Raw genomic sequence first — 13,242 nt, 5'->3', positions numbered from 1 at the left:
AAAGGGATCACATAAAATGTTGCCTATTTTTCTTTCTTTTTTTTTTTAATCAGCACTTATCAGACAGCATAAACACAGATACCAATATATTTGTGATAGGCCAATATTAGCCAATAATATTGAATGACCGATATACTACTCAGGGTCTAATTAAAGTAAACATTAGTTGCAGTTTTACGTGCCTACTAATGGTCAATTTGTTATGAAACGTTGCACCATCATATACCAGGACAATTTTCCCATTCTTTATATTGTAAGTCTGAACACAAAATATTACTACTGAGTGTATCAGTGACTGTTGGTCCTCTAAACTTATGAAATATTAAATATATAATATATATATATATATAATCTGACTGAAAAACTGCATTTAATAACAGTGTCCTTTTCTACTCAAGACTGAGACAATAACCTGAATAAAGCCCAGCAAATCATAAAACAATGGCATTTATAGCTCAAGTAATCATAACAAGAGCTTTATAGCTTTAAATACACAGATTGAATAGGGACTGTGACAATAGCAGAACTGTTACTTATGTAATTAATATTTAGCCAAGAATAAACGTTTCTATATTGAAAATGATAAAAATGTAAGTCTAGCTAGTAGTCACTAGGGGGCAGCATTACATCATAACATACTATCTTTGAGGAGGACACAGATGGGTTGATTGTGTTCTTATGAAAAACCAGTAAGTCTAAGAGTGGGATAACCAACACTCAAATTCTTACATCCAGCACAGATAAGTAGATTACATAACACTATGTCTGAAGGCAGTCATGTAATTTTCTTATATATTTAATGTAGTACATAATTATACTACATATACTCAACACAAGTTATTAAAATGTACATAATTAATTACGTTTTGTAACTTTGCTTACAGAGTTTGATTTTCTGTGAGCGTGTATGTTCTTTAAAGCTCCTGTTGAATTAAAGTTCAGTGATTTAGAGCAGTGCTCTTCAAATTTGTAGTGCCCAATGCTCAATAAAAAACAAGCCAAAAGTAGCAACACACCCAGAGCCTGCGAGAGAAAGAAAGAGGGTGAGACAGAGAGAGAGAAAGAGGGTGAGATATATATATATATATATATATAGAGAGAGAGAGAGAGAGAGAGAGAGAGAGAGAGAGAGAGAGAGAGAGAGAGAGAGAGAGAGAGAGAGAGAGAGAGAGAGAGAGAGAGACCAACTCACACAGGTAGTTAACAGGGAAAAGAAAAAGTAGTTATTGTAATGCTAAAAAATCAAGCTCAGTGCACTCTCTCTCTCTCTCTCTCTCTCTCTCTCACTCTCTCAAAATTAACTTTTCTGCTGCTCCAGTCATAATCCTTGACATCAGCCACTCGTGGCTCTTATAATGTGTGGTCTTCCTGGCTGCCTGTGAGTGGGGCTGATGCCAGTGGGAACATGTTATTGGAGACCTGTTCTAAAGCTTCATGCCACAGGACAAACTTTCCCATGAACCCTTCAATCTTGTCTGTGGATGAAAACTCGTTGAGTTGATGACCACCAAGCCAAAGCATGACACCATGTTTTTCTCAAAGATCATAAAGACTGGACAGGACTTTCCACTGTAACAGTCGGTGTACCTCTGTGTGGAGGATAAGGCTTTAGTGGTCAGCTACCATTTCAGTGCACAGTTGAGAGAAGAAAGGTGTACTGTACTTTATTCCATGCAGACAGAAAAAGAAGTTTACAAAAGTGTGTCATTAAGTTGATATCAAATGCTTATCATAGACATGAATGAATGAATTCCTTAGCCAAATGGCACACATACCTTTTGTAAATTAGATGGGAAGTTAAAGACAGATGGTTTGACTCCATGTCTCAGCCGGATAATCTGCCCTGTCTATGCTCTCAGCTGTTGTGTTTCCATTACAGACACCGGACTCTGACCGTGACGTCACAGAGGCGACTCGCTGAAAACATAACAAAGAAAACGACAATGAGGAGGTAAACATGGAAGGAGCTGAGGTGGTTGCCGTGTTTCTGGTTTGTGTGTTTGTGTACATGGCGGTGGACGTTATAAACTTTTTTTCCGGCGGTGTAGACGCTTTCTACTAATGTTCTTTTGCTGTGTTTTTAAAAATGCCGCTTATTTTGGCGCATTCTGTTGACGCCACATCTCGCTTTGAGTATACCCAATCAGCACCGAGTCAACCTCAAGCCCCACCCAGGAAATGTTTGGGGCCGAAGCAGTCTACGGGCCGAAGGGAATAGCTTTGCAGGTATAAAGCCTGGCAAACATTATGTCAGACAGTTAAACAAACAACAAAAACGTAAGATAAGTTTTTGTTTCAGACCATTATTCTATAGCACATAAACTGTACAATTCTGATACTTTGAGTAAATCGGTACCTACGTATTAGGGTGACCAGACGTCCCCGATTTCCGGGGACAGTCCCCGTTTAGGGTGACCTGTCCCCGGTCAAAGCTGCCGATTTTGACACTGAATGGATGAAAAATGCGCGCAGACTCAAACACCAGTTATTACGGTAGCCATTTAACCCATCGCCAGAGAAGACGTCGTATGACGTACAGACGTTATCAGGACGTACGACCAGACGCGGCAGCGTCAACAACAACAATCTAGAGGCGGCAAAAAGGAAAGAAAAGAAGACCAGCGGTCATAAATGGTATGTTGTGTATGAACTTATTTATTTTGTGTGAATTGGCAGTAGACTTGGCTGTGTGTGTGTGTGTGTGTGTGTGTGTGTGTGTGTGTGTGTGTGTGTGTGTGTGTGTGTGTGTGTGTGTGTGTGTGTGTGTGTGTGTGTGTGTGTGTGTGTGAGAAGTGATGTAACGTTAAAATAAGTTGTTTATCTGAATTGAAGACCCAACGTAACGTTATAAAAGTCAGTGAACGTCAACATTATGACAATGTTTTCATATCTGTCATTAGTGACGCTGTAACGTTAACGTTAGCATGAGATTACCAGGTGATGACATTGTATGTGGCCCTGTTTTGGAAGAGGGGGAGGTGGAAGACTGCTTTGGTAACATATGATTTTCCTGTAGGCATAGGAACATGAGACTCTGTTAAAAATAATTAATTAATTAATAATAAATCAATGGTTGATAGTTGTATGTGTTAGGCTAACTTCTGTATTTTGTGTCGGGCTGTGTGGGTAACTAATGACTGTAGTAGTTATAAATGCAGACTATCTGATTAGCTGATGCCCTGAGTCATGTATAATATTAATATACTCATATGTTTTGACTTGGTAATTATTATTAATTACATCTTGATGATATTTACTAGCTACTGGTCTGGCAGCTGTCTTTGCACATGACACTTAACTTTGGAAGAGAGATGTTTTTTCTAAAGTATTCTACATTTGTGTTTTTGACACTGCTGTGCGCTACTGATACATGATATTTGTGGGTGCTGATATTTTGATTTATTAACCAGGTCCTTTTGTGTAATAAAAAATGGTTAAAATACATGAAAAAGTACTTGTCCCCATTTTTTATTTCATAATGATAATATTTAATGATTTTTCACCGCCGCATTGAAAATGTCCCCGATTTTCATTTCAGAAATCTGGTCACCTTACTACGTATATGCATCCAGTGGGGCATCACAATAAAATGAGGCATAATGTGTTAATTCCACAATAGGAGATATGTTATGTTGTTACCTAACAGTTTGGTGTAAAAAAGCCTGCATTTATCGGTATCCGGTGATATCGGTATCCGAAATTAAGAGTTGGACAAATTTGGATATCGGCAGAAAAGCCAATATCGAGCATCCCTATTTATCAGTCACCCTGACTATTTCTTCTACTGTTGTACGTATTTCCATTTGTTTGCAGAAAAGTGTCTTTGATAGAGTCACTATCCACATATCTGACATTTACCAGAAGTTGGGCAGCTCCAGTTATGTCAGTGAATTCATCTATCTGTCATCTGTAATTTCTTTACGTCCATTTTCGTCAGAAGAAGGGTATTTTCACCCATCTGGACCCAGCATGACACCTGCAATTTTTTGCAAGTAGTGAGGATGAGTGTCTCCACTATTGTGTGAGGTTTCTTCTGCTTTGCAATAATCTCTGGTAGCATATAACTTGTCTCCATCACTTTATCAGACACTTTCACATAATCCAACCTCACACTACATCAGACAAACAGTCTTACTGCCTCTGGTTCACATCCTGTGCTATTTTGAAGCAGGCCAGCTTTCTCTCAACTTGGATGGGATGTTTGTTTTCCATGTGCCTCTTAAGCTTGTTTGGCACCATTGTCCTTTCTTGATATGCTTTCTTGTCTTTCCTTTTAAAATATCATCAATTGTAGCCCAAGAACTGTCCAAATACACTTTGTTATATCTAAAAATCAAAAATCAGTTATTTAGTTTTGATACATTAAAGCCCAAGAATTTGTTATTACAAAGGACACAGAACAGTGACTGTTGTCAGGAAGTGTGACATACAGACAGCTGTCCTCCTGAGTGCTCAGCATCCATCAGTGTAAAATAATGAAGAGTTCGGATGAAAGGGCACACTCTAGTGGCAAGTCTGTGGATGTACAATATCCTCTTCTCTCTTCCAGTGAAGTCCGAAATTTGTATTGAATGCTTGGAAAAACAAAAGCCTGTTAATTTTCAGTAAGTATATTAGGTATAAAAAGATTTGTACCACTACATTACTTATGTTCAATTTTATCTACATACTTTATCTTACCTTTTCTTATCTCATCTGGAAATGAAAAATATATCTTTGAACTCTGACCTTTTCTAAACCAGAGCTGGGTTGCTGCGTCAAGCATTAAAGTATAGTGGAGAATTCTTAACTTATCTCTGCTCAGGCGTCTTTTCTGTCCTTCATGCATAAGTTGCTCAGTTGTATTTAGCCCTTACTTTCACATGTTTTTCTACAAAATTCTTTCATTGTTATTGTACTAGTAATATTATGTAAACCAAACATCTTCCTTTTGCATGAATTAACTTTTATCTTATCTTCTTTCTTCACATCTATGTGACTGTGCTTCCTGACAGACAGAAGCCTTTCAACGTGTCACACCCCCTCACAGCTCCTACATCCTCCTGTGATCTCTCCCTTTTCGTGTCTCTGTAGGGACATGTAGCGTCCATCCCTCCTTGCTCTCACTTTTGGCAACCGTATAAAAAAACACCTCACCACTTCACTTTCAGCGTTCTTTTCACATATGAGTCATAGGTGTGGCAGCTTTTTAATATCCTCAACCATTGGCGTAACCAGCTTGCAGCAGCCAGATTGACTTGCTATCTGTCTTCACAGTAATCAGCCTATGTATTAGAGGCTCAATACAAAACAGGATTTAGCTTGTTGCATAGATACGTTTGAGCGGGTGCAGACATGCTATGTGGTGTAGAAAATTAATTGAGCAGGTAAAAGGTGCTTCTGGAGCTTTGCTTGTACAGCAGTTTGTATATTTTAAGTTTGCTTTATTTACTTTATGTTTCCATGTCAGCATTTGTTCCTGAGAATTTTAAAAATCCAGTTCGTTCACCTTAAAGAACCTGTTGCTGAAGTGATGAATGATGAAGACAGATGTGCATATCAAATGTTGTTTTATGAAGCTGTGGGTTGAAGTTCATCTTTCGCAGTCTGTGTTTTAATTAACACAGCAAATGTCTTTCCTCAGAAGTATCTGATCTGTCAATGTAAACATGAATGAAACCGGGTTACATTAGTTCAAACCAGGACTTTTTTCACCTGAGATTTGTTGTCAGTTTCCTTCCCAACAGTTAGGTTTGGAGGTTTGTTCGTCAGAGTGTGTTTGGCTCCTTTGAGGAACTTCATCTAGAGGGATTTTCTTCTTTTTACAGCAGTGACATTAGGGGGTTTAATGGACTAATCAAAATAATAATAGGAGTGTAAGCTATGTGGCTGATACAGGTATACCTCAACCAGACACTGCCATGCCTGTAAGAAAGCCGCTTTCACTTCACATATTGTTTATTTTTCACAAATGAGCACACACTTCTTAACCTTTGTCTGTCTAAACTAAATAGAAATGTATAATAAAAAATCATTACTTATACAGTTTCAACAGCCATGTTCATTCAGCCTTCACTGTTATCGGGTCATCATATCAATCTCAAATTGGTCTTTGTTTTCATTCATTGTTTTTGTTCCTTTTCTTTATGTCCTTGGTCTATATTTGTTCTGTCTTATTATCAGCAACTGTGAAGCACTTTGAACTCCATTAACCTGTATGAAAGGTGCTATATAAATTAAGTTTGTTTGATTGATTGATACCTTATCTAGGCCTATATAACAGTAAGTTGCAGTTAAGTTGTTTTAGCATTAAATTAAACTAGCCATTGTATGTATTTAAGACCATTTGACATGGTTCCCATTTTAAAACGGATCAGTTGGAAACACTTAAAAAGTCAGCTGGAGAAGCCTGATGTTTATTTCTGTGTGAAATCGAAAACCCACTGTTAAAATATGTATTGTGAATTTCTATGTTAACTTTCCATCCACCTTCACTATGTAGCTACTGTGCTAGACTGGAAAACTTGACAGCCATAGCAACAGTAACTAAGTGTGGCGGGGCTTTGTAAACAGTCAACTATAAACCTAAATCATTTGTATTGTTCAAAAGGTACAGTACACCAAAAATCACAAAAGACAAAATGAATATGATTATGAACTCAGATTTATTCCAGCCATTTAGATGTTACACATTCAGTTACAATAAATCCGGTTGTGCCAGTCAGCCAGCCTTATCCATGTGTTGTTTTTAGTCAGAGTGAAAATAGAAGTAAAGCAGGATCAAAACACCGTTTGCATACTGTAGTGGAGAGATAGTTTTCTCTCAGAACAGGAGAAGAAAAAGTGGATCCCAAAAACTCAACTATAAAAGTGTTTTATGTGGCTGCTTTTGGTGATGTCAAAAATGCATATTGACAGATGTGAGACAGCAGTAGAGACATTGCAAAAAAGAGGAGTTTCAAGTATGGCACTATATTGGTGTCTGCCATGTAAAATCCTGACCTCCTCCTGTGCTAATCTGAGAACTGCTGTTGTCATTTTGTGAGCAATAAGAGTTGCCTTGTAAGGATTCTCTGTCATGATACTACAAGTATCCTCTAGTCTACACGACAGCATATCCAGCAACCAAAAGACAGCCAGGCTGACTGACTAAAGAAAGAGTGAACTGACTCAAATCTCTGCTGCTCACTGTTGTTGGTCTAATAATCTCTGCCTCTGCTTGTATTTTGATGTAACCCCTTCTGAGGCTGTTGTATGTCTGCAGGGTTGACGGAAGCTATTATGAATGGTTGTCTGGGGGATTGAGGGGGAGAAAGAGGGTGAATGGAGAGAAAGACGACTGCTGTGTTTAATAACGACGGAAGCTGGAGCTGCTGCTGCTCATTCTGGAGCCACCGCCAGACATCATGCCGCCGCCGCCACCGCCCATGCTCATGCTGCTCATGCCATATCCACCGCCGGACATGCCCATGCTCATGCCGCCGCCCATGCCCATGCCGCCGCCGCCGCCGCCGCCCATGGAAAGACCGTAGCCGCCGCCGCCACCACCTCCTGAGGAGCCACCTGGAGATGAGAATAAGATATTTTTAGATGGATTTTCTTTAAATTTTTAAATGAAATGATGAATTGCTCAATTTTAGTTCTTGATACTGTATGTCAATACATACCGTAGCTGGAGGTTGAGCTCTGTACGTGGACTGTTGCGGATGCACCACCAGCTGCAATCCTGTAGAAAGGTACAAAAATGAGATATTTAAGCAATGCACTCTCTCTTTCATTCTCTCTGTGTTTCAGATGAGTTCAAAGTGACTAAGACTTTTACCTGGACTCCTCTCCTTCCAGAAGCTTCTTGTAGGTAGCAATCTCAATGTCCAGAGCCAGCTTGACGTTCATAAGCTCCTGGTACTCGCGCACCTGGCGGGCCATGTCCTGCTTGGCTCTCTGGAGGGCATCTTCCAGGTCCTTAATGCGGCCCTTGGCGTCCCTCACTGCGATCTCACCACGCTCCTCAGCCTCAGCAATCTGGGCTTCCAGGCTGACACGCTGAGAGGTTGGAAAGATAGCAAACGATTTAGATGTGATACTAGTTTCAAACATAATATGTTCAGGAAACTAATATCATTTAAAACCTTTTGTGCACTTGAGTGTAAAAGCTTACCTGTCCCTTGACTGCCTCAATCTCGTTCTGGAGGCGGCTGATCATGCGGTTGAGCTCAGCGATCTCAGACTTGGTGTTGCGAAGGTCATCTCCGTACTGACCGGCAGAGGACTGCATCTCCTGGTACTGTGGGGATAACATTAAAAATAACCATTATTATTGATTCCATACTGTTCCCAGTATTTCTAATCACAAGGTGTTTTTTTTATTTTTATATCGGGCTGGTGAGATGACTTTCTCTTTCAACCTACCTTCTGCTGATACCATGACTCAGCATCGGCACGGCTGCGGTTGGCGATATCTTCGTACTGAGCCTTGACTTCGGCCACGATGGCGTCCATGTCCAGGCCGCGGCTGTTGTCCATCTCCACAATAGCTGTGGTGTCCTTGATCTGTCCCTGGAGCTCACGCAGTTCCTGAAATGGAGGTATAAGAATGATGAATAAGGGCAGCACAAAATCTCTGTCTCTATTCTTTTATCTGTGCCCTCCATCTTAATGCAGATCATTCATATTTTTCTTACAGCCTCATAGACAGCTCTGAGGAAGTTGATCTCATCCTGAAGGGCATCAACTCTGGCCTCCAGCTCAACCTTGCTCATGTAGGCACCATCCACATCCTGTAGGTAGAGAAGAAGAAAGTAGGTTAGATCGGATGCCAAGCAGTAACTCATTTAACTGTTGCTAATGGCATGGCGGAGTGAGATTGACTTACCTTCTTCAGGAGAACAAACTCATTTTCCACGCTGGCGCGCTTGTTGATTTCGTCTTCATATCTGAAACAAACAGTAAGAACAGAAATTAGCTGATAGAAAACAACTGTGGGCAGCAACTACAGCATTCTTCACAGACACTTGGTTTCTTCTGCTGGTTTGAACTCACTTGTTCTTGAAGTCCTCCACAAGGATCTGCATGTTCTTCAGCTCTCCCTCCAGCTTGACCTTCTCGTTGCCGAGCCCATCGAGCTGTCTGCGCAGGTTGCTGATGTAGGCCTCGAACATGCCATCGATGTTGGAGCGGGTGACGGTCTGGTCCTGCAGGAGGCTCCACTTGGTCTCAAGCATTTTGTTCTGCTGCTCCAGGAAGCGGACCTAAAAGGAGACATTATTTGTCAAGTTTAGATCCACTGTCAGCTCAGGAAAGGTAAATATGAGTGTCTGAATGATGTGTCAACAGGACTACGTAACATAATGGGAATAAGGCAGATATTTAGATTTGTGTGGTTGATCACTTTCAGTTAAATACAATTTAAAGACGGTTATTATATTTACTGTCTCCTCTTCATGATTTGGCACACTCACTCTAACAAAGATGTTTGTCTTCTTTGTTTAACTTTCCTCAGGTGATCCATCGACCCACACAAAAAGTGTTTGTACGCACTAATATTTGCAGCTGCATGAAAATGCAGGGCACTCAATCCGCTTTGGAGTCCCTGCACAGTATAGTGAGCTCTAGTGATCCAGTTATCTCGGAGAAGCATGCTTGAACACTTTTTTCCAAACACACAGAAAATGTATTGGAAGTGCTCTGCCAAGAGGGTTTTAGCCCATCCCTTCATTCTGGGTGTGTATGTAAATTTCCTTTTTAAGGCAATTCAATTTGATATAAATATAAAATTAAACATTTAAATCATTAAAATGATTACAATTAAAATTTAAAAAATATATGTTTCACTGTAGTAAGGAGTACACACTGGGACCAGTTCAAGGTGTGGTGTGTACACACCGCAGAAAAAACTAAGTAAGCAGGGTGTGGTTAACCTGTTTTTTTTATTTGTGCATGGGTGGATCAAGGTGCCTCATCTTCTGTGTGAGGTCTTTAATTATACATGAAAGTGAGTAAGAATGAAAAAAAAAAAACTATTATTGCATTCTCCCTAATCGTACGGAATATATGACAAAAGTTCATGCAAAGACTTTTGAAAGACTACTTCAAACTTCAAGCTTAAATTGTAATTATCATGCAGTGTATTGCAAGGCATCCCTTGCACCATATAAGGCCTACGAGTCCTTGCTGCCATGGGAATCAGTGATAACCTGATCCCTTCTTCCCCTCACACAGAGAGCCATCAGTCATTGGATATGGCCACTCTAGTGTTTCCTGCCTCTCACTACAGAGACAGATGGCAAGGGGCCAGTTATGGTTAAGTTTAGTGTAATGTAAAGGATGCACTGTTTGGCTTTGAGAACATTGCTTTAGAAGTAAAGTGCCTATACTGCAGCTAAGACATGTCGCATCCAAAAAGACTGAATAGATTATAGTCATAGGCTACTAAGAATATTATACTTGGTAGTATTGGTTGTGTCAGTTTAACAAGGCTAAGTCTGGATCAGCTGCTGTGTAATATTTAATGAGCCCAGGTGGCCAGTTGCAGCTATTCAATTTTGCAAAAAACAATTAACTCATTCATGTCATCATCTATTGTATGACCAAATGTTTTTAGACCAAATTTACAAAACATTGTGGATTGGAACAGAGTACATGGCATGTCAATTTATGATCGTAGACAAGATTTTCTTTTACAATGGTTTGGGACATCAGCTTAAGACAGAAGATTGCCTCTTACCTTGTCAATGAAGCTGGCGAAGCGGTTGTTCAGGGTTTTGATCTGTTCTTTCTCCTGGGTACGGACAGTCTGGATGGTGGGGTCGATGGAAATGTTCATGGGGGTCAGCAGGCTCTGGTTGACCTGGACATTTGTGATTTGGGGAATCATGGCGCCTCCGCCACCACCCATGCCAAAACCACCTCCCATGCTGTAGCTGGAGGAGCTGAAACCACCACCACCGCCGGCACCGCCACCGAAACCACCACCGAAACCACCCATGCTTGACCTCATCATTCCACCTCCAACGCTGGATGATGCTACAGAGTAGGATGGTCTCAGTGTAACAGCAGATCTTGAGGAAAATCCTCCACCTCCACCTCCACCTCCCATTGACATACGGCTGCCACCACTGCTGAAGCCGCCACCACCACTGCTGAAGCCGCCGCTGCTGCTGAAACCACTGCCGCCACCGCCGCCAGAGCTGTAGCTGGACCTGGTGGTTTTCACGCTCATGGATCTGGTAGACATGGTTGCTTTAGTGTCTACAAAAAGGTACACAGAGAGAAAGGGGAGCAGAGAGATAGAGGTTTCGCAGAGCAGTGGAGACCACTAAGAGGTGAGTCAGTTCCCTCTAAGTACCTTCTACTAGTCCGTGATGGGTTTTTATGTGCCTTCAAGTGGGGAGGAGGCATCTCTAAGCTCCACCTCCTCTGCACCTCCACCTCCAGCCTCATCCAATTACCTGGATCCTGAAAAGTGCATTTGCAGGCAGGTAGATTGACTCGGAGCAGCTCAACCTGTCAGACTGTTAACAGTGCTACCCCTGTAAGGTGATCGGGCCCTGACACACCCAGGTGCTCGCAGAGGAATGGCATCAGAGCCGCAGGGTGAAAGGGAAGGACAGATATGTTATCAAAGACATTTTTACTTCAATAGCTGGGGAACTCACACATGCAAGATAAATGAAGTGTGAAAACTTTAAAATGTAAAACATGTTAAGCATCAAGAAAAGATTAAATCAGTCTTTATCACTGGACATGCTGAACACAGTTTGATCAGATATTTTTAAAGCTTATGTTTAAATGCATGTGTGTGAGTATAAGTCTGGTGCACAGTAACTATCCATATTTAAATTGTCATGCTCTAAAAGTATCCTTTTTGTGCTACTTAGGCATGCTATTCTACTTTTCAAATCCAGGGTCAAAGGGATGGGGGGGGGGTCGTCATACGTTCTGCATATTCTCTTGGAACTTTGGAAAAGTTTTTGTAATTTAGTGAACTTACCCTTTAACCATATTGTGACCCAACCAGTTAGAGGGCAGAGGCATTTAACCATTGACCATTAATGCGGACATTTCTAATTTCTTAGAGAATGTAATCTGGGTTTTTTTTTGCAGAATCATCCAGCATCATTTTTGCAGATTTATGCTGACAAATAGATGGTGCATGAGGAGAGGAGACACATGTGACTAATAAAAATAAAATAAAAGGAAGTTGGAGTGTTGATTTTGTTATTTGATGGGATAACAGTAAAAGCTGTTCTAGATCTAGTAGGAATATAAAGAGTAAGAGACTTGGTAGTCCTCCGGAGGGACCAGGCTTTTGCAGGCAGCAAAGTACTGACACTCCCACACAGAGAACATGTCTAAAACTGTATGTTGAGTGGAATGAAAACTTTTTCTTCAAATACTAAAAAAACACATTCATTTGAAGTAGATATAAGCCTCAAGTTATTTAATTCCACCACCGTGTTATTTATGCGTTCAGGCCTGCAGCTCGTGGGTGCTCGAGGGTGCTGCTAATAATGTCCTCGTCACTCGCATCACTGTATACCTTCTGCCAGTTTGCTATCATCACTAAGGTTCACTATTATTTTTTAAATTCAGTGGAATATGGTGAATATGGTGAACTTCTTTAAATGTTGAAACGTTACAATGGAAATTTACAATGTGGTTTTTCTACTGCATTAAATGTCAGCTTGCAGCTGCATGTACAGTACTTCAGGAGTTTAAAAAAGACCAGATTTCTGACTCTGACAGAATTAAAACTGTTGATACTTGTTGAAACCCATCTCAGCAGCAGTATAGGTGTTGGCCTGCCAGTTTCGTTGTAGTAGCCTCTTAATAAGCTGTAGGGCAACTAGTGAGTCACACCCCTAAAGAAAATACCAGTGCTTCACTCTCTTATCCAACTTTCTCTTGTCTAAGAACTGCGGTTATATGCAACATATACTGTTTGTTCCTGCAATGTTACATGAGTAAAATATGTTTTAGGGGGAACATATATCATAAAATGTGTTCATATCTGCAAAGTTTTTACTGTTAACATTGCTTGCATGTGCTTCTGTAGATGTTTTCCCTACAATATACAGCTACTAAAGCATGGTTTCTATAGAAGATTGTTGCATGCCACTGCCATGCTTTGAGATGCCATGCACTGAGATTGAGCATTGACCCAATCAACAAAACTAAGGGAGTTTACAATCATTTCTTTGCTCCGGTCAAAATCAGTGCTCAGTTTGGTTTCTTTACCGACATGAAAAAATGAAAGCAAATCAA

General features: G+C 40.6%; 1 protein-coding gene across 1 annotated transcript; it reads right to left on the bottom strand.

Annotated features, from left to right (window-relative positions):
* Positions 1-7,327: 7,327 nt before the first annotated feature.
* On the bottom strand, positions 7,328-12,068 carry LOC133987439 (keratin, type II cytoskeletal 8-like). Its single transcript, XM_062426808.1, has 9 exons — positions 10,703-12,068; positions 9,019-9,227; positions 8,852-8,912; positions 8,661-8,756; positions 8,389-8,553; positions 8,138-8,263; positions 7,802-8,022; positions 7,665-7,705; positions 7,328-7,542 (listed from the first exon to the last, which is right to left on the bottom strand). The coding sequence occupies exons 1-9, from the start codon at positions 11,210-11,212 to the stop codon at positions 7,328-7,330; spliced, it is 1,644 nt and encodes a 547-aa protein (XP_062282792.1). The 5' UTR covers positions 11,213-12,068.
* Positions 12,069-13,242: the final 1,174 nt, after the last annotated feature.

This window comes from Scomber scombrus, chromosome 10, assembly GCF_963691925.1.
Source record: "Scomber scombrus chromosome 10, fScoSco1.1, whole genome shotgun sequence".
Lineage (NCBI taxonomy): Eukaryota > Metazoa > Chordata > Actinopteri > Scombriformes > Scombridae > Scomber > Scomber scombrus.
This window is presented reverse-complemented; position numbering and strand designations above follow the sequence as displayed.